We start from the raw sequence: 22,017 nt of genomic DNA on the forward strand, positions 1-22,017 counted from the left end.
ATTTATTCTCGATTTCCCAGTTGTCTAGAGTAAAACAGCTCAAAGACTTCACTTATTTCAACAAGGCTTATGGGCATGCTATATTACTTGAGCAAAAGGCATATTTTTCTCTCAATGCCTACTTTTAAAAGGTATGTGCTAGGGATGTGTATTTAAGTTTCATTTCCTGACCACAGTTCTAGCGGTGTCCCCACCCTTCCTCAGAAGGAATGCACAGTATTCAGCAGGGTTTTAGAGGGGCTGAATGTGGCACATGCTTTGGCATCTCACTTTCCACTGACAGAGAGAAATCCAGTAAGAGATAGTGAGTTGTACTTCCCCACTGTGGTGAGAAACATTTATTGCATCTGCACACAGAAGCACTTCCACAATATTTTGAATTGGAATTCTGATATGTGTTTAAATTGTTGTAATGAATGAGGTACAGATTTCAATGTGGTATTATAATGGTGTATTTCATCTGTCCTCTTGTATTTCATTCTGCTCAGCCTATATGCTCTAATAATGACAATATACATTTTACAACACTGAATTTATACTTGTTTTATATTGTACATAAATTCTAAATGATTGGTTCTACCCCTCGCCTGTAAAGCTTTGAATAAATAAATGGAAATGCCTACTTGCCCACTATTTACTAAAACTACATACTGTGTACTAATATTACAACATACTATTTACAATGTACTGTTTAGTAGAAATGTATGCAGTAAGCAACAAATATCAACATACCACTCAGCCATAAAGAAAAGGTGTCATCGAATGCTCAAACGCACTTGTTCCCTGCTATTTGTACATTTTTGTAGAGCGTGTCCCCTATTCTGATTATCAGCTGTTGTCAAATACTTGTGTGAAAAGACAATTATCTTCCTCAATCGTGTGCAGCAAATTCATAGAGATAGTTAGAGGACACAACATTGTATCTGTCCCATTATGGCACCATTGAGGCATCTCCATTTTAAAGTAGTACATTTTAGGACAGTTGTTAAACAAACTGAAAGGTTGCAAACTGCCATCTGGAGTGTGTTGTCTGAACAGGTATAAAGCCAAGGTTGGCGATTTACTGCCACAACAGTTATGGAATGTTTACGCACAAGTATAATTCATTGGCTGATCCATCCTTCGACCTGGATGGAATTATATGATATATATATATCCCACCCAGTTAACTACTTCAAAATGGTGAAAGTTCTCAATGCCCATGATAAAACCCGTTTTGGGCCACTGGAGTCCTGTCATTCTCTACACGCAAATTCTAATGGATTTAAAGCCAAAATTAGTATGACATCCTTGCACTTAAATCATACTACATTTTCGAAATGATACATAATATAACACATTTTTGCATATAAGTATGGGTATTCGGACACGCCCATAATGTTGTCCATTTACTTTGTTGATATACATTAATTATTTATTAAGAATGCACCACTATTGTCATTAAAGTATAATGTTTGTAATTCTAGAGAGGGAAAGAGTCTTAAGTGGACCCTTTTGAATGAATCTCGAAGAAACCAGTAACTCAATGGTTTATTACTGCGTAACTGCCACTTCACCCTGTAATGTGTTAGTAAATACAAACATAAAGCCTACTCTTGAACATGTTAGGTGACCCAGTTCTACTCTGGGCTTAGGGTCCTTCCTCATGGAATATGTAGCATAGCATTGTACAGAGTTTAATGCTAAGCTAATGAAAGGACTGGAAATGGTGTGAAGGATAGGACAGTGAGATGCCAGTCTCATGAGATCGTTTAAGATATGAAGATAAGGGTTGTACCCAGTCCACCATCTGAGACATGTTACATCTAGAAATGACACAGCTGAGTCTATATAAATATAATTGATGACGTAACACACATTAAGTCTTATGAGATATTCACGATGATCATCCCTCCATCTCTCCACTTCTCTCTGGTAATGGAGGTGAAAATCCCTCCGGTTCCTCATCCTCCGATGGAAGCACAGGGGGTGGGGTGGTACTTTTACTAAGCTTCCTTCTCACTCTAGCGTACATTGGATTCCACCCCCTGTCACAGAAACCCTCCTCTACCAATGAGAGAGGGCTTGTAAGGTCAAGCCCTTCTGGCTCTGTGACTGTGGTTGTTATTGGCTCATCGTCAGGCAGTGTGGTTGCGCTCAATTTATGGACCAGTTCAGCTATGGTTTTATACTCAGGGGTTATCAGATCCCCTGGCTCTGTGACTGTGGTTGTGATAGGGTCATCATCAGGCAGTGTGGTTGCATTCGAATCCTGGACCAGTTCAGCTATAGTCTCATAGCCGGGGCTTGCCAGGTCCGCTGGCTCAGTGACTGTGGTTGTGTCATTGTCAGAATGTGTGGTGGATTTATTGACCAGTTCAGCTATGGTTTGAGAGCTTGCTGTTGCCAGGTCCACTTCCACAGAGTGTTCATTAGGATTGGGCTCCCCAATGATCTCATAGGTATGCTGGGGTCGGACATAGAGAGAAAGCCTCTGGTTCTGGCCCTCACCCTCCACATGAACCTCTACTTCAAGCTGAGGGTTAAAGCTGGAGCTGAACTCCGCAGGGGCCTCCAGGAGGTCAATGTCATTCATGGTGGGAAATTCCACAGGTGCAAGGCTGTCCACGATGGGGACATCTATGATGGGAGCATCCAGCTCCAGGGTGTAAATAATATTTACGATTGGGGGATCTGGAGTGCCAAGGTCATTGATGACAGGGATGTCCACAGGTTCAAGGCTGTTTACAAAGAGGGCGTCCAGCACCAGTGTGTCAAGACTGTTGATGACTGGGGCATCCAGGTTCTCTAAGCCAACTGGAGCATTCAGGATATCAAGGTCATTAATGACAGTGGCATCCGCATGTTCAACAGGTTCAAGGCTGCTCACCATGGGTGCATCCACGATTGGGGCTTGCAGAGGTTCAAGGCTGTTCACAATGGTGACATCCATGATGGGGAGATCCACGATGGGGGCTTCCACAGGTTCAAGGACAGCAACAGGGTTAAAGCTGCTCATTATGGGGACATCAACAGGTTCAAAGCTGCTCACGATGGTGGCATCTAGGGTGTCCTCTGAATAGACAGGTGGGGATAAAGATTCAAGGGGGGTGTCGACTTCCACCATGGCAACGGGGGCTGGGATAAAGTGTAGCTCAGGTGTGAAGTTCAGGACATCACTCAGGTCACCTACAAAGTGAGAGAAGTAGTAAATAATTGAGAAGTTTCACTTAACCTGAAACTTGGCCAAAGAGATTGAGCCCCATTAGTTTGAGGAAATGCACATGGGTGATTTGTGATAGCCTACCAATGTCGACGGTTGTGGGAGGCGAAGGAGATATAACCGTCATGGCCAGGGGGGTTCTGTTGGCAATCTGCAAGGCACTTGGAGAATCACCTGCAGGGCATCAAAACACACCTGTTAAACTCACCCACTACACTTGTGCCCAATAATATGACTTTTTCTAAAAATAAAAATAAATCACTTGTCACTACTTCCCACAAATCTAATAGCATTGGATTGGTGGAGGCAAGGGAGTTTATATCAATATTCCTTATGCCAGTAATTTCCTTTCAAGTCAGTGAAGGGAAGTGAACATATTGGGAGGTAGGAGAGATTGGGATGCAACCAGACACATGTAAGAAATACAGAGGGAGAGGAACTTAGAGAGTGAAAAAGAGATGAAGGTAGCACCTTGATCAGGTGCCTCCCTGTGGCTTCTCCAGGGTTTCAACCAGGTGACATCCTGATCAGCAGGAGGCTGCTCTGGGACACCAATGACACTGTCCTCAGGTCTGGGACTGAAATCTAACCAAGGAGGAGATGAAAACCGAACACACACCGTAAAACGACCAGTTCTCCTCTCTGCTCGTTGTAATTAGAGAACTGAAAAAAACAGTTGGGTTTCCCACCACTCTCATCTTTTCTGATGTCATTGATCATTGGGTTCTCCCTGGCGGCCAGGGCATCCTCTAGCTTCACCTGTCAATCAAATATCAATCATCAGCAAATGACATCACAGCTATACTGGGTTCAGAATAACCCATCTCTCATCACTGGTCTCTAGACAAAGTACTCACAAAAGGATTCCATCCATTGCATCCCTCCCGTTGCCCCCTTTTGTCCCTTCTACTCATTCCTTGCTTCCTCCGCATCTCCCTACCTCCAATCTAACAGACTTCTGAGCGCCTACCCCCACCCCAAGTGTAACCCTGGACAGGACATAGCTGTCATCTTTGTTGTTGCCTGGCCCATCTCTCACCACTCTGACCAGCTGTGACTGGGTTCTGTCCACCTCCTCACCACCATCCCGGAGCGTAAAGGAATGCCTGTGGAAAAACACAAACTAGAGAATCAGAACTTGTACAAGAGCTATCTACCAATGCTTTCAGTATGCTTAGCCAGCAGCATACCACCCTTCATCCCAGTGCTGGCCTGCCTCTGAAGGTAGGCAGGGTCAAACCCTGGATGGACGACCAGATGCTGCTGGAAGTGGTTTTGGAGGACCAGTAGGGGGCACTATCCCCTCTAGTCTGAGAAGATCCCAATGCCCCAGGGTAGTGAAGGGGACATTGCACATTCATCTTTGGGATGGGATGTTAAACGTGTCCCCTAACTCTGTGGTCATTAAAATTCTCATGGCACGTGTCGCACGAGTAGGGTTGTTAACCTCGGTGTTCTGGCAAAATTCCCAACCTGGTCGCATTTCCATAATAGCCACCTAATAATCTTAGTCATTACTAATTGGCATATATCACTCCTCACCTCTCCACCATATTAACTGATGTGTGGTGAGCATTTGCTTCTACTAAGCTACACACACAGCATCTGGAAAGTATTTAGACCCCATTTTGACATTTTATTACGTTACAGTCTTATTCTAAAATGGATTAAAAATATATATAAAAATCCTCAACACACACACACACACACACACACACAATAATGATAAAGCAAAAAAAAAAAGGTTAAGAATTGTTTGCCAATGTATTAAAAATATCACATTTACATAAGTATTCAGACCCTTTACTCTGAACTTTGTTGAAGCACCTTTGGCAGCGATTACAGCCTCAAGTCTTCTTAGGTATGATGCTATAAGCTTGGCACACCTGTATTTGGAGAGTTTCTCCCATTCTTCTCCGCAGATCCTCTCAATCTTTGTCAGGATGGACGGGAAGTATCGATGCACAGCCATTTTCAGGCCTCTCCAGAGATGTTCGATCGGGTTCAAGTCCAGGATCTGGCTGGGCCACTCAAAGACTTGCCCTGAAGCCACTCCTGCATTGTCTTGGCTGTGTGCTTTGTCTTGGCTGTGTGCTTAGGGTGGCTTCAGTCTGTTGGAAGGCGAACCTTTGCCCTAGTCTGAGGTCTTGATCAGGTTTTCTCTATATTTTACTCCGTTCATTTTTCCCCTCGATCCTGACTAGTCTCCTGTCCCTGCCGCTGAACAACTTCCCCACAGCATGATGCTGCCCAACATTCTTCACTGTAAGGATGTGCCAGGTTTCCTCCAGATGTGACACTTGGCCTTCAGACCAGTGTTCAATCTTGTTTTCATCAGACTAGATCATCTGGTTTCTCATGGTCTGAGAGTCTTAATGTAATTTTGGCAAACTCCAAAATGGGCTGTGTGCCTTTTACTGAGGACTGGCTACTCGACCATAAAGGCATGACTGGTGGAGTGCTGCAGAGATGGTTGACCTTCTGGAAGGTTCTCCCATCTCCACAGAGGAACTCTACAGCTCTGTCAGAGTCTCCCCCGATTGCTCGGTTTGGCCGGGGAGCCAGCTCTAGGAAGAGTCTTGGTGGTTCCAAACTTCTTCCATTTAAGAATGATGGAGGCCACTGTGTTGTTGGGGACCTTCAATGCTCCGGACATTTTTTGATACCCTTCCCCAGATCTGTGCCCCGACACAATCCTGCCTCGGAGCTCTACGGACAATTCCTTCAACCTTATGGCTTGGTTTTTGCTCTGACATGCACTGTCAACTGTGCAACCTTGAATAGACAGGTGTGAGTCTTTCCAAATCATGTCCAATCAGTTTAATTTACCACAGGTGGACTCCAATGAAGTTGTAGAAACATCAAGGATGATCAATGGAAACAGGATGCAACAGAGCTCAATTTCACATCTCATAGCAAAGGGTCTGAATACTTATTTACATACGTTTTTTTTTATATATATACACATTTGCAAAAATTTCTTAAATCCTGTTTTCGCTTTGTCATTACGGGGTACTGTATGTAAATTGATGAAGAACATTCATTTAATCAATTTTAGAATAAGACTAGTAACAAAATATGGATTAAGTCAAGGGGTCTGAATACTTTCCGAATGCACTGTACTTCATACATTTTTGCAGCTGGTACCAGGGGACCTTCAGACAAGTTTTGGGAAGCCTGTGGGCATCCTAGAGCAAAGCAACTGACATACCTTTCCACATATGGGGTCATGTTAGTGTGTAGCCAAAACTGTTCAGATGCTACAGAAAGTTGGCAGATCGGCTGTACCTACTTCAGACAATTCCCAAGACGCAGAAGAAGATTGTGTTCATTAGAGTCCCATTGGTCCATAGATGGGTCATAATTAGTAGGCCAAATCGGACGCTACAGACAATTGTGAGAAGACTGATTTTTGGGATGTCTCATGGTCTGACAAACACCGCTCTAGCTGTCACCTTTCACTGCGGAAGTGCGACAGGCGCATGCAGTGGACAGATGTATCCAATGCACAAAAAAAAACATTGCTAGCTTAAACTGACAGATTTTTATCACTATGCTAATTAGATTTCCGCAAGGGCATCGACTTTAGGGGGTTGAAGAGCAACTTCCCCTAAAAACCAACTTCTCATTTAGAAAACAGCCTTTGGTATCAGTATTTACACTGACTACAAAGTGTAAATAGGATCATTTTGGACATAACGTCAGTCTAGTGCAGTGGTTCTTAACCTGGGTTCGATCGAACCCCAGGGGTTTGGTGAGTCAGTCTCATCATTGGCTGCAGGTGATCACGCTACATCGCTTGGCCTATCTGTGCTGCAGGGAATTTGGTGCGCTCAGTAGTCGAGTTTTGACTGTCGTGATGGTAAGTCTTGTGATTTCTTTCTTAATATTTTAATCCCTTCATACTTACTATGTCGAGCAAAAAAAGAAAGGGGTCGGATGAATGTACAATATGGATTCACATGTATAACGGAACGTGATGGGAGTCAGCGTCCTAACTGCATGATTTGCAATGCCAAGTTGAGCAATTCTAGTCTAGCACTGGCAAAACTAAGAGAACACTTCCTTAAGCTGCATGGAGATGGAAAATACAAGAACACAACGCTCGCTGAATTCAAGGTGAAGAGAGCCAGATTCGATGAAAAGGCTACTCTGCCTGTTCTCGGCTTTGTACCCATCAACAAACCGATCCTCAAGGCAGTGTACGAAGTTGCTTAACTGATCGCAAAGCAGGGCAAACCACACACCATTGGTGAAACACTCATAAAACCAGCGTTGTTGAAGATGGCGAATATCGTGCTGGGAAAAGAGCCTGAAGTTATCCCAAATTCCTCTTTCAAATGACACCATCAGCGACAGAATAGAGGACATGAGCAAAGACATCTTGGCTCAAGTAGTTGCAGATCTGACTTCAAGCCCGGCAAAATTCAGCCTTCAACTCGACGAGACCACAGACGTTTCCAATCTAAGCCAGCTTGCTGTATTCGTGCGCTGTGAAAGACGACATGATAAAGGAAGATGTTTTATTTTGTAAGCCTCTTACAACAACAACTAAGGCAGCCGATGTGAAGAAACTTGTGGATGATGTCTTCAAAGACAATCTTTCGGTGGGATATGGTTTCTGCAGTTTGTTCGGATGGAGCTCCAGTCATGCTGGGAAGAATGTCTGGTTTTGGTGCGCTAGTGAAAGCCGATGCACCACCCATTATTGTTACTCATTGTATTCAGCACAGGCATGCGTTGGCAACAAAAACCTTGCCTCCAAAACTGGCAGAATTATTAAAAATAGTAGTAGAATGCGTGAACTATGTGAAACCCCTACAACTCATCCAGAACGCCGCAGCCCGTCTGGTGTTCAACCTTCCCAAGTTCTCTCACGTCACCCCGCTCCTCCGCTCTCTCCACTGGCTTCCAGTTGAAGCTCGCATCCGCTACAAGACCATGGTGCTTGCCTACGGAGCTGTGAGGGGAACGGCACCTCAGTACCTCCAGGCTCTGATCAGGTCCTACACCCAAACAAGGGCACTGCGTTCATCCACCTCTGGCCTGCTCGCCTCCCTACCACTGAGGAAGTACAGTTCCCACTCAGCCCAGTCAAAACTGTTCGCTGCTCTGGCCCCCCAATGGTGGAACAAACTCCCTCACGACGCCAGGACAGCGGAGTCAATCACCACCTTCCGGAGACACCTGAAACCCCACCTCTTTAAGGAATACCTAGGATAGGATAAAGTAATCCCTCTCACCCCCTTAAAAGATTTAGATGCACTACTGTTCCACTGGATGTCATAAGGTGAATGCACCAATTTGTAAGTCGCTCTGGATAAGAGCGTCTGCTAAATGACTTAAATGTAAATGTAAATGTACAAAACAAGTGCTCTGAGCCACCGCATCTTCAGTGAGCTGTGTAAAGAAATGGGCTCTGAATTCGAGGTACTTCTGTACCATTCTAACGTTTGGTGGTTATCCCGGGGACAGGTGCTGAATCGTGTTTTTGCCATGCGTGTGGAATTAGCCCTGTCTTTGCAAGAGCAACCAACATTGTCATGCAGTTTGCTTCAAAATTCTGAGTTCATTCTCATTTTAGCGTACATGGCTGATATCTTCGCAGCTCTCAATCATCTCAATCAAAAGATGCAGGGCGGTGGAGTCAACATCATCGAAGCGGAGGAAAACCTGAAGGCTTTTCAAAAAAAGCTACCGTTATGGAAACGATGAACAGAGAACGATAACTTCGCAAACTTTCCCCTGCTGGACGACTATGTAAGTAAGATCGAAGATGTATCTGGAATCGGAGACATTTCTGTACCCACGGAACTGAAGCAAGCAATTGCCACGCACTTAGATGAGCTTGCAAAGTCTCGACGGATACTTCCCTACAAGAGAGTCATATCCAGCATGGGTGAGACAGCCGTTCACGTTTAGTGTTGAGACAACAGATGTCAATGATGAATACCTCGATGAAATCATTGAAATTCAGCAGAGCCAGGTTCAACAGCAACTCTTCAGAACAACACCGCTTTCAACATTTTGGTGTCAACAAATGGTAACGTACCCTGTTATTGCTAAGAAAGCTCTGGAGATTTTCATACCGTTTGTTACAACATATCTTTGCGAGCATTCCTTTGAGGATGCTGGACATAAAAACGAAGAAAAGGAACAGACTTTGTTGCGAAAATGACATGAGTGGCACTTGCCAAGGTGAAGCCGCGCATTTCTGAACTGGTCTCTGAAAAGGCAACAGCAGAAGTCACACTGATTTGCAGTAAATATTCATTATGTTTTAGTTTGTGTGAAAATCATGTTTTGATGATTTTGTTCTTTGAACACAGTGATGTTGATGCACAGTTCATTTTGTGCACCAGTAAAATACATACCTATGTTTTATTTTTCCAATTAAGAAGGGTACGGTGAATGCGCATATGAAACTGGTGGGGATCAGTACCTCCAATAAGGTTAAGAACCACTGGTCTAGTGCAAAGCAGAGTTGTGTGAGACTTCACAACATAGAAGGTTGGTTATGTTTCAACCTGACAACGTCTGGCACAAGTGACCATCAATACAGAGTGCTGCTGCACACGACCCAACCATAATGGCTGTGGTACATTTGTGTTGACTTTGGATATCTCTATGGGGTCAGTTCGGGATAATCAGTAAATTACACATGGGACAATATGTTAAAATTCCAAGCTCAAATGAATTAAAAACAAACCAACTAAATTGTATTAATTAATATACCAATATTGAAAGCATTTAATGAGAACTAAAAGGTGTGCAACTTGAACATTATGCCATTGTGTAATTTGACAGTCCCTAACTAGCCCCGAGACACCCATAAAGCACACCCCAAAAGGTACTTTTTTAACTCTTTATTTAACTAGGCAAGTCAGTTAAGAACAAATTTTTATTTACAATGACAGCCTACCAGGGAACAGTGGGTTAACTGCCTTGTTCAAGGGGAGAACGACAGATTTTTACATTGTCAAATGGAGTTGATCCAGCAACTGGCCCCAGTTACTGGCCCAATGCTCTAACCACTACTGTACACTACAGTACCTGCCACCCCGAAACAAACTCCTGTTTGAATTCAGTCATGGCCTCTATAATTTGTTCATGAACCAAATCTAAATGACACCAAATCAGGAAGTGCAATTGCATTTTTTTTTTAAAGGTTCAATGCAGTTCTTAATATCAAATCATTTCTGGATAACAATTAAGTACCTTACAGTGATTGTTTTCAATCAAAAATGGAAATGAAAAACAAAAATACCTTCTTAGCAAAGGGTAATTTCTCAAGTAAGAAGTTAGTCAGGAATGTCTGGGAGTGGGGAGGTAAACTGAAAACTAGCTGTATCGGCAGAGGTTTCGATCTCTTTCTTATTAGTCTACCAACTCATTTACCACCTGGTGATGTCACTAGGCACACTAAAACAGGCTGAAATTCAGGTGGTCTCATTAAAACAGCTCGTACACTAAATGGGAATTATCATAATTTTCACAGTACTATTCCATCCTCAGTGTTGAAATATAAAAACACAGGAAAATTACCTTGAAGACTGCACTGGGCCTTGAAGACTCCATAATGCTCAACAACTGTGGGAGGCATTGGAGTCAACATGGGCCAGCATCGCTGTGGAACGCTTGACACCTTGTAGAGTCCATGCCCCAACCAATTGAGGTTGTTCAAAAGGGGGTGCAACTCAATATTAGGAAGGTGTTCCTAATTTTTGTCCACTCAGTGTATTGTTGAACATGAAATACTCTACTGCAGCGGTCAAACTTTGAGTCAAGATTGCTTTTGCAGACAAAAAGCAAGTCTAACTTTGATAACAAAATAGATCAGTTGGTGTAGCACTTACGAGGTACAGCTGAGCATAAAGCGAATTATTAAAATGTATGTTACGGGACTGATGGTACACTACATGACCAAAAGTATGTGGTCACCTGCCCGTCGAACATCTCATTCCAAAATCATGGGCATTCATATGAAGTTGGTCTCCCCTTTATAGCAGCAAACAGCCTCCAGTCTTCAGGGAAGGCTTTCATCTAAAAATGCTGGAACATTGGAAACAAGTCCCCGCAGCATTCATCAACAAGAGCATTAGTGAGGTTGGGAACGGATGTTTGGCGATTAGGCCTGGCTCGCAGTCGGCATTCCAATTCATCCCAAAGGTGTTCGATGGGGTTGAGGTCAGGCCAGTCAAGTTCTTCCACACTAAACTCGACAAACCATTTCTGTATGGACTTCACTTTGTGCATGGGGGCATTCTCATGCTGAAACAGGAAAGCGCCTTCCCCAAACTGTTGCCACAAAGTTGGAAACACAGAATAGTCTAGAATGTCATTGTATACTGTAGCATTAAGATTTCCCGTCACTGGAACTAAGGGGCCTAGTCCAAACCACGTTTCCACTGCTCCAGAGTCCAATGGCGGTGAGCTTTACACCACCCATCCGACACTTGGCATTGCGCATAGTGATCTTACGCTTGTGTGCGGCTGCTCGGCCATAGAAACTCATTTCATGAAGCTCCTGACGAACAGTTCTTGAGCTGACGATGCTTCCAGAGGCAGTTTGGAACTTAGTAGTGAGTGTTGCAAGCGAGGACAGACGATTTTTACAGGCTACCCGCTTCAGCACTCGACGGTCCCATTCTGTGAGCTTGAGACCCACTTCGCAGCTGTTGCTCCTAGACATTTCCACTTCACAATAACAGCACTTACAGTTGACCGGGGCATCTCTGGCAGGGTAGCAATTTGACAAAATGACTTGTTGGAAAGGTGGCATCCTAAGACAGTGCCACGTTGAAAGTCATTGAGCTCTTCAGCAAGGCCAATCTACTACCAATGCTTCCCTGTGGAGATTGCATGGCTGTGTCCTCAATGTTATACACCTTCCAGCAACGGTTGTGGCTAAAATAGCCGAATTCACTAATTTTAAGGGGTGTCCACATACTTTTGTACATATAGTGTAAGTACCAGTCGCTGATGATCATGGTGCTTTCAAGACAACTGGGAATTTGGAGGAAAAAAAAATGACGTCAGTGAACTTCAGGTCAGAAAGAGCTCAAGAAAGATGCCAGAGTTTCCGAGGTGGATGACAGTTCAAAACAATGTTTCTCAGTTGTATTTAGTTTTTTTTCCTGAGTTCCCAGTGGTCTTGAACTCACTGAAGTTGGAAGTCTGAGATTTCTGAGTTCCCAGTTGTTTTGAACACAGCATTAGTCTCAGCAGAGAGAGGGAGAGGGCAGCAGAGGATCTGCCTCTCACGGTCCCACTCTCTCCTTCCTTTCCTCCAGCAAGGCTGACCAGAAAGAGGGGACAGTCTTCCACCTGATGGCGAATCTCTAGTCGCACCGCATCTGCCTCAGGAACAAATTCATGTTGTTCCTATGACCAGATAGAGGAAACTTTCACTCTATATAAAAATAGACAGGACTAGCTGCTAATAATAATAAAACCGCAGGGCTATCGGCTACTCATTCATTGCAGCTGCAGCGCAAGCAGAAGTAGAGAGAAGCTTGTTTTATGTTTTGTAGTAGTGTTGACAGTGCTGAATAAAACTTAGACATGAACTCACTCAAAACAGCAGCTTTTTGCTGTATTCTTTGACAGTCTCTCTCGTCATGAAATCTATCATAGGCTAGTATCGAACTTTGCTGTGGCCGGGGTCATGGAGCTATAGGTAGTCACGGTGATAACTAAAAGTAGCAGAGATCACCCTCTGGAACTTTGATATGTAAAGTATATTATGCTCAACAATATATTGAAAAATTATTCAAATCAATTCATATTTTCAATATTCATGATTATATTATTTATATTCATAAATGCATGTAAGAAATGTGTTATTGAAATGAAAATACTACTCATATTACAGAGCAAGCGGTAAAGCGTCATGTGACACCAACTTTTTCTTTGTAGCACCTACAGATTAAACATAAGAGTTTTAAAGGAAGCCTGGATTAGGCCAAAATGTCATAAATATGCAGACTTTGATGAATTATTTCTCAATTATACTTCCAGATACAAATGTCAAATACATGTCAACAATCCTGCCACCAAAGGACCCTTCTATGGATACAATTTAGTGAAAATCCCCAAAATCATGGTATTTTTTTGTTGGTATAGTTTTGTGAGGGAAGGTGGAGTGGTGGGAAGGTGGAGTGTGAACTGTTGCACTGACACTATCAAATCATGCATGGAATGCAGTGTTTGAAGGTATGTGTATTCTCTCACCTACCATGTATGGTCATATACTCAGGCATCAAATGCTCTCTTATGCAACAAAATATGTTCCTTTAGAAATGCTAAATAGTTGATCACTGACCTTCTACAGTTAGTGCAGAGGGCGAGGATGATGGAGAGGAGGAGGAAGAGCAGAGAGAACATGACGAAATCTGATGACCCCAACCCTGGAGCTGCCCATGGCCCCATGACCTCTCTCACCTGCACCATGGCAACTGCTGTTTTAGGGGGACACGTTAGTGAGCGAGGTGGAGAGAACGTGGGTAGGTGAATACATGCTTTCGTGTGCTTGGTTGACATACAAGCGTTTCATCTACTGAAATAAGTGTTTAGTTTGTGTATAGTTGGATTGATGATGTCAATATGTACTTATGGACACATTTATGGTTACATGATCAAAGAAAAGTTGTCAAAACAGAGTTCTTATTTGTACACAAAGGATTTAGCTACACCCTACCCATGTACAGTTTGCACATAATATCATTAAAGGAATGTTTAGAGTTTTGTATATTCACAATGTTGACTAAATTCTCATTGGGTGATTCCTTACGAAGCTATAGGACAAAAATACCATGTTGAGGATTTTCACAAAATGTAATCCAAGAATGGTCCTTTGGATGAAGGATTGTTGACAGATCTAAAAGCATAATTAAGAAATAATAAAAGTTGACATATTTCTGACATCTGGCCTTACCCAGGCTTCCTTTAAAACTCAATAATTTTTCACCTGTAGCTGCTACAAAGCAAAAATTGGTGTCATGTGAAGATTTACCTCTTGCTCTAACAGGAGTAGTATTTTGATTTCAATGAAAATTTCCTTACAGTAAGTCATGAATATTGAAAAATATAAACATAATATATTTTTAAAAAGTTGGCTTAATTTGAATAAATTTGTGAACATAATATACTCTACAGGCATTTCAACATTCCGGATACAAATATCGGAAAATGTAACATAATTTTTTGCCCTAGTTTAGTAAGGAATCACCCTATTGTCATGCAAAACCCTCTGTCTGCACCCATATCTACTTAAGGAGGTGTTGGCTGCTTGCTTATGCACTTGAGGGTGAAAGGCCTGCTTAGCCCCTTACAGTAGATGGTAAGACACCAAAAACATTGCCAGAGACAACAATACAGTCCTGTCACACATTATTAACTCGCGGACCACATCAAATACACCACTTACTGATGATTAAGTAAGAGTAGCTGCCTTTTCCAATCACTTACTGCACTTGCTCAATCAGTGATTATGATCGCAGCAAAAACAATGCCTGTAGGTAAATGCAGTGTGCAAATTATTCTAATCAAAGTAAAACAAATGAAAATGGTGATAAACACATGTTCATTATATACATGGCTTCTACAGATCGCTTGTAACAAAGCTACAGTATTTCATACAAAATAACTTACCTTGTGATTCACAGGGATAACCTTGACTGTTACAATCCAATCAAACACATAACCCAAGGCCATCTGTCAACATCCTGTGTCCAATAGCAGAAAGACAAATACTCAGTTATTAACATTCAGATCAAATAAACAACTGATATCATTAAGATGGTTTATATTCTATACTACCATTCCAAGTGTGACCTAATGTCAGTTCCATTCTGTGTTCTCTGAAACACTTTCACCTGGTGGGAGGGGTCTCACTGCCACTGCCAATCAATGACCCATTGATTTGAGCCAATCAAAATGGGATGCTGTTCATTGAAACACATTTTTATAGGATGATATAAGCCAGTGCTCATAAAAATTAGGGCGCTTGTTTTACTCCTCGCTCTGTACCTGGGGTGTTTTCTCTAGGAACAAAAAAACAGAACCAAACAAAACAAAGGGAACAAAATGGGGAAGGACCTACATACATTTGTAAAATAGAAAGTTTTTGTTGTAAAGCACAACTGTTTTCAACAGTTTGGACTAATGATTACACCCCTGATGGGAACAATCCAAACAATCACCAAATCCAAACAACATACAGTGTATTGCAGATAAATATTTAAATAATATTGAAATGTAACATTTTGTCCATGTAACCCATGAGCAAATACTGTAATCCTTACACACACATCCTGCATGCTTGCACAAGGAGCAGGTTGTTTCGACCACACCAGAAAACTCCCACTTCAAAGAACAATGTTAATGAACAGGTATTCCCTGACACCTGAAGCTTTGACTGTAGCCTATGGCAATCTTACAATTCACAATGTGACCGCGCCACTGTATCGAATAGAATCCTCCCTCCTCGAAAGCCAGACAGTTTACTCATTTACAGCCACACAGGACAGAGGGCAAATACTGAACAATACTGCCATTTGTACGTGTTAAAGGGACATGACTAACTTTCACTGTACAGACTGAAGGCTGTAATCCTGAAACACACCATCTTTCTCTCTCTTTCTTTCATTCATCTCTTTCAAGAGGCTCTTGTTTTGTTGTGTGTCTCGTGTTTTGGGAATTGTGATCAAGCAGTTGTTGATGTTCTCGTACAATACCGACAAAGTATCTCTTGCTGTGCATGCATTTTGGACAGATAAGGGGTTACTGTACAATGATATCAAACTGACAACTATTTTATCAGTGCACAGCAGCCGCCAACTGACGTTTAACCCTTGATCACTGGTGGTGCGAAGTGTGTTGTGACCCCAGCTGTGTGTGCCACTGAGATGATAGAGGGAGAGAAAGGAGATGCCAGTTGATATTGTGTATGACACGACAGTTTGAGGAGATTTAAAATGCGAACAAGAATATACAGTGTTCATGGAGTATATACAGTATTCACACAAAGGTCCACAAGCACACACACAAACGTTAAAAAAACTAACACACAGGTGAAGAGAAATTATTACTCACAGATTAAAAATCTTTTGCAGGGTCAGACAGCTTGACCTCTGACCTTGTCACAGATGGTCAACAGAGAGCGACACCTCCTCACCCAAATGTGCCATGTCAATGTCAAACAGCAGAAGATTTTTTTCCTTTAACGAGTACGACGAGCCCGACATGAACGACATACTGCTTTCCCTAGAACAGGCCCACATCCTCCTAATATGCGTGAAGAGATGATGGAGAAAAAGAGGACGGAGGTCGGGCTGCCTTCTGAGAATTCGTAGGCGAATTCCATTCTTCTAGCTAACGTGCAATCATTGGAAAATAAAATCGACAACCTACGAGGAAGATTAAACTACCAACGGGACATTAAAAACTGTAATATCTTATGCTTCACGGAGTAGTGGCTGAACGACAACATTATTAACATACAGCTGGCTGGTTATACACTGTATCGGCAGGATAGAACAGCGGTGTCTGGTAAGACAAGGGGTGGCGGACTATGCATATATGTAAACAACAGCTGGTGCATGATATCAATGGAAGTCTCAAGGTTTTGCTCGCTTGAGGTAGAGTATCTCATGATAAACTGTAGACCACACTATCTACCTAGAGAGCTTTCATCTTTATTTTTCGTAGCTGTCTACATACCACCACAAACCAATGCTGGCACTAAGAACAAACTCAATGAGCTGTATTCTGAATTAAGCAAACAGGAAAACGCTCATCCAGAGGTGGCACTCCTAGTGGCCAGGGACTTTAATGCAGGGAAACTTGAATCTGTTTTACAGAATTTCAGCATACTAAATGTGACACCAGCGCAGAAAAAACTCTAGACCACCTTTAGTCCACACATAGAGACACATACAAAGCTCTCCCTTGCCATCCATTTCGCAAATCTGACCATAATTCTATCCTCCCTATTCCTGCGTACAAGCAAAAATTAAAGCAGGAAGAACCAGTGACTGTCAATAAAAAAGTGGTCAGATAAAGCAGATGCTAAGCTACAGGACTGTTTTGCTAGCACAGACTGGAATATATTCCAGGATTCTTCCTATGGCATTGAGGAGTATGCTACATCAGTCATTAGCTTCATCAACAAGTGCATCAATGACGTCGTCCCCACAGTGACCGTACGTACATACCCCAAACATAAGCCATCGATTACAGGCAACATCCGCACTGAGCAAAAGTTTAGCTGCTGCTTTCAAGAAGCGGGACTCTAACCCGGAATCTTCTAAGAAATCCCACTATGCCCTGTGATGAACCATCAAACAGGCAAAGTGTCAATACAGGACTAAGATCTAATCGTACTACACCGGCTCCGACGTTCGTTGGTTGTGTCAGGGCTTGCAAACCATTACAGACTACAAAGGGAAGGACAGCCGAGAGCTGCCCAGTGACACGAGCTTACCAGATGAGCTAAACTACTTCTATGCTGGCTTCGAGGCAAATAACACTGAAACATGCATGAAAGCACCAGCTGTTCCGGATGACTGTGTGATCATGCTCTCCGCAGCCGATGTGAGTAAGACCTTTAAACAGGTCAACATTCACAAGGCCGCAGGGCAGAGGTCAGAGAACTGGCAATGTGGTGCCAGGAAAACTACCTCTCCCTCAACGTGATCAAGTCCATGGAGATGATTGTGGACAATAGGAAAAGGAGGACCGAGCACGCCCCCATACTCATCGACGGGGCTGTAGTGGAGCAGGTTGAGAGCTTCAAGGTCCTTGGTGTCCATATCACCAACAAACGAATATGGTCCAATCACACCAAGACAGTCATGAAGATCTCACGACAAAACCTATTCCCTCTCAGGAGACTGAAAAGATTTGGCTTGGATCCTCAGATCCTCAAAAGGGTCTACAGCTGCACCATCGAGAGCATGGTTGCATCACTGCCTGGTATGGCAACTGTTCGGCCTCCGACCGCAAGGTACTACAGAGGGTAGTGCGTACGGCCCAGGACATCACTGGGGCCAATCTTCCTGCTATCCAGGACCTCTATACCAGGTGGTGTCAGAGGAAAGCCCTAAAAAGTGTCAAAGACTCCAGCCACCCTAGTCATAGACTGTTCTCTCTGCTACTGCACGGCAAGCGGTACCGGAGCCCCAAGTCTAGGTCCAAGGGGCTTCTAAACAGCTTCTATCCCCAAGCCATAAGACTCCCGAACATCTAATCAAATGGCTTCCCAGACTATTTGCATTGCCCTCCGTCTTTTACACCACTGCTACTCTCTATTGTTATCATCTATGCATAGTCTATTTAATAACTCTACATATTACCTCAATTACCTTGACTAACCGGTGCCCCCGCACATTGACTGCAACGGTACCCCCTGAATACAGTCTCACTATTGTTATTTTACTCCTGCTCTTTAACTACTTGTTACTTTTATTTCTTATTATTATTCTTATTTTGTATTTTGAACACCATTTTTTAAATGGTGTTGTTGGTTAGGGGGTTGTAAGTAAACGTTTCACTGTTGTATTCGGCACAAAATCTGATTTTATTTGTATATGGTACACTACAGCCCCCACTTCTCTCCCTCTTTGTCTGTCTCTGTCACAGTAACTTTTTCTGTCTCTGTCTCACTGTTCGCTTCTCACTGATATCTGATTCCATGTGTCACTCAGCAGCAAGTAATTTTTGAACTTTACTTCCTCATTCCCAACTCTCTCTTTCACACTCAATGTGACACACTTGTCATATTCTAGCATGCTTTATCCCTTTCTCTCACCCTTATCACCTTCCTGATAAGAGTTAACATGTCTGCCTTGAGCTGTGATAGTTGTGATTCTGAAAGCTAATCTTTATTACGTTAAGTTTATGTATATTTTGTATGTTAAGACCTGCACAGATATTGTAATTTTATGAAACACTTTACATTCAACCCTTACATTAGTGTTTTTATTACTGGGAAAGTCTTACTCTTAAAACAGTGCAACAAGTTCATTAAGTATTGCTGCACTGTGCTTATAGCAGTGAAAAGTATGTAAATCTTTAAAAGCAGTAAAAGCCCAGTGTCATTATGTAAGAGGTGAATACAGTGTGCAGGTTGGCATTTATTGTCATGAATCTTGACCTGGAGGCAGCTCCACAAAGTCATACAATCTGATTTTAACCCTAACCTTAACCACACTGCTAATCCTAATGCCTAACCCTAACCTTAAATTTAAGACCAAGAAGCTTTCATGAATTTTTACAATATAGACCGTTCTGACTTTGCAGCTGCCCCATCTAGTGTCAGTGTACCATTATGTGAGAGGTTAATACAGTGGCTGTGTGTTTGAGGCGAAGCTAGAATGTTGTAGAGGAGAAACATAGTAAATCAATCAAATTTATTTTATAAATCTCTTTTTACTTCAACAGTTGTCACAAGTGCTTTACAAATACCCAGCCTAAAACCACAAAGAGCATTGCACAGTGGCTAATACAAACTCCCGAGACAGGCAGGAACATAGGAATAAACCGAGGGGTAGCCAGTGCCAAATATAGTCACAGAATCATTGTTCTTGGTGAAAAATAATTTATATTTGCTTCACAACGCTCGCTGAAGTAGATAGTAATGACAGTAGACACTGCCTCCCTGTGGCCAAAGGTGCACACTACACATTAAACAACCTTCAACCATCTCAGCATTTTCTAAAATGCTCACCACACCGCTCGCATTGCAAAATAAATGTACACATACATGTTATTCAATCATTGCACCTACACTGCTCGCGCATGTCAATGAGCGTCTGCATAGCCAATCCTCTCGTCAACCTTAATTTTCTCTGTCTCTCGCTCTCCCTCATTCCCCTCCCTCTCTCTCCCTCTTTCTCCCTCTTTCCCCTCCCTCTCTCTCCCTCCCTCTCTCTCCCTCATTCCCCTCTTTCTCTCTCTCATTCCCCTGCCCCTCTCTCTCATTCCCCTGCCCCTCTCTCTCATTCCCCTGCCCCTCTCTCTCATTCCCCTGCCCCTCTCTCTCATTCCCCTCCCTCTCTCTCATTCCCCTCCCTCTCTCTCATTCCCCTCCCTCTCTCTCTCTCTCTCTCTCACCTGAATTGTGTGTGGGGTCATAGCAGAGTCGTCTCCCTAGGTACTGCTGGCCAGGGGACTGAAGTTTGCATTTACGCCAGACTGGTTTTCATAACCTGGAATAGCTTGCGGCGGAGCGGGTACGGGCAGCAGTAACAGAGTTTTGCAAAGCAGCAGTATGCACAGGGCAGCCAGGACCCCAAGGGGTGCACATTTTGTTGTTTGCCCTAGCACTACACAGCTGATTCAAATAATCAACTAATCATTAAGCTTTGATCATTTGAATCAGCTGTGTAGTATTACGGCAAAAAACAAAACATGCCTTGGAGTCCCGAGGACCGAGTTTGGCAAACGCTGTGACATACTGAGTTTGGTAGCATTTTTTGAGGTGTTGCTTTGCCAAAAACATTGTTAACACAATAAGAGTTGTACATGATCTCTACATTTTATGCTCTGGCATACATTGCGCCTTTTTCCTATCAAGCACGGGTACCACAGCAACCGGCTCAAAACAACATCAACAACTTCAACATGCTATTGATTACATTTACATTTACATTTAAGTCATTTAGCAGACGCTCTTATCCAGAGCGACTTACAAATTGGTGCATTCACCTTATGACGGGTGGAACAGTAGTGCATCTAAATCTTTTAAGGGGGGTGAGAGGGATTACTTTATCCTATCCTAGGTATTCCTTAAAGAGGTGGGGTTTCAGGTGTCTCCGGAAGGTGGTGATTGACTCCGCTGTCCTGGCGTCGTGAGGGAGTTTGTTCCACCATTGGGGGGCCAGAGCAGCGAACAGTTTTGACTGGGCTGAGCGGGAACTGTACTTCCTCAGTGGTAGGGAGGCGAGCAGGCCAGAGGTGGATGAACGCAGTGCCCTTGTTTGGGTGTAGGGCCTGATCAGAGCCTGGAGGTACTGAGGTGCCGTTCCCCTCGCAGCTCCGTAGGCAAGCACCATGGTCTTGTAGCGGATGCGAGCTTCAACTGGAAGCCAGTGGAGAGAGCGGAGGAGCGGGGTGACGTGAGAGAACTTGGGAAGGTTGAACACCAGACGGGCTGCGGCGTTCTGGATGAGCTGTAGGGGTTTAATGGCACAGGCAGGAGCCCAGCCAACAGCGAGTTGCAGTAATCCAGACGGGAGATGACAAGTGCCTGGATTAGGACCTGCGCCGCTTCCTGTGTGAGGCAGGGTCGTACTCTGCGGATGTTGTAGAGCATGAACCTACAGGAACGGGCCACCGCCTTGATGTTAGTTGAGAACGACAGGGTGTTGTCCAGGATCACGCCAAGGTTCTTAGCGCTCTGGGAGGAGGACACAATGGAGTTGTCAACCGTGATGGCGAGATCATGGAACGGGCAGTCCTTCCCCGGGAGGAAGAGCAGCTCCGTCTTGCCGAGGTTCAGCTTGAGGTGGTGATCCGTCATCCACACTGATATGTCTGCCAGACATGCAGAGATGCGATTCGCCACCTGGTCATCAGAAGGGGGAAAGGAGAAGATTAATTGTGTGTCGTCTGCATAGCAATGATAGGAGAGACCATGTGAGGTTATGACAGAGCCAAGTGACTTGGTGTATAGCGAGAATAGGAGAGGGCCTAGAACAGAGCCCTGGGGGACACCAGTGGTGAGAGCACGTGGTGTGGAGACGGATTCTCGCCACGCCACCTGGTAGGAGCGACCTGTCAGGTAGGACGCAATCCAAGCGTGGGCGGCGCCG

General features: G+C 43.6%; 1 protein-coding gene across 12 annotated transcripts; it reads right to left on the reverse strand.

Moving 5' to 3' along the window:
• Positions 1-305: 305 nt before the first annotated feature.
• On the reverse strand, positions 306-20,449 carry LOC115138646 (uncharacterized). 12 transcript variants are annotated; one of them, XM_029675723.2, is made up of 8 exons: positions 20,318-20,449; positions 14,855-14,928; positions 13,527-13,662; positions 4,242-4,308; positions 3,892-3,961; positions 3,674-3,787; positions 3,287-3,376; positions 306-3,168 (listed from the first exon to the last, which is right to left on the reverse strand). In XM_029675723.2, the coding sequence occupies exons 3-8, from the start codon at positions 13,652-13,654 to the stop codon at positions 1,886-1,888; spliced, it is 1,752 nt and encodes a 583-aa protein (XP_029531583.1). In that variant the 5' UTR covers positions 13,655-13,662; positions 14,855-14,928; positions 20,318-20,449; the 3' UTR covers positions 306-1,885. The 12 variants fall into 12 exon arrangements, with proteins under 12 accessions (XP_029531583.1, XP_029531582.1, XP_029531587.2 ...); XM_029675722.2 differs by lacking the exon at positions 20,318-20,449 and adding an exon at positions 15,023-15,104; XM_029675727.2 differs by lacking the exons at positions 13,527-13,662; positions 20,318-20,449 and adding an exon at positions 15,023-15,104 and having other exon boundaries at positions 4,060-4,308.
• Between the last annotated feature and the right edge of the window lie 1,568 nt (positions 20,450-22,017).

Source organism: Oncorhynchus nerka, linkage group LG12 (genome assembly GCF_034236695.1).
Source record: "Oncorhynchus nerka isolate Pitt River linkage group LG12, Oner_Uvic_2.0, whole genome shotgun sequence".
Taxonomy (NCBI): domain Eukaryota; kingdom Metazoa; phylum Chordata; class Actinopteri; order Salmoniformes; family Salmonidae; genus Oncorhynchus; species Oncorhynchus nerka.

Coding starts and splice junctions, on each gene's coding strand:
- LOC115138646 (XM_029675723.2), bottom strand. CDS start 13,654: ATGGTGCAGGTGAGAGAGGTCATGGGGCCATGGGCAGCTCCAGGGTTG. Junction 4,309..13,526: donor CTCTGCACTAACTGTAGAAG/GTCAGTGATCAA, acceptor GTTTTTCCACAG/GCATTCCTTTACGCTCCGGG. Junction 3,962..4,241: donor AGTCACAGCTGGTCAGAGTG/GTGAGAGATGGG, acceptor TTTGATTGACAG/GTGAAGCTAGAGGATGCCCT.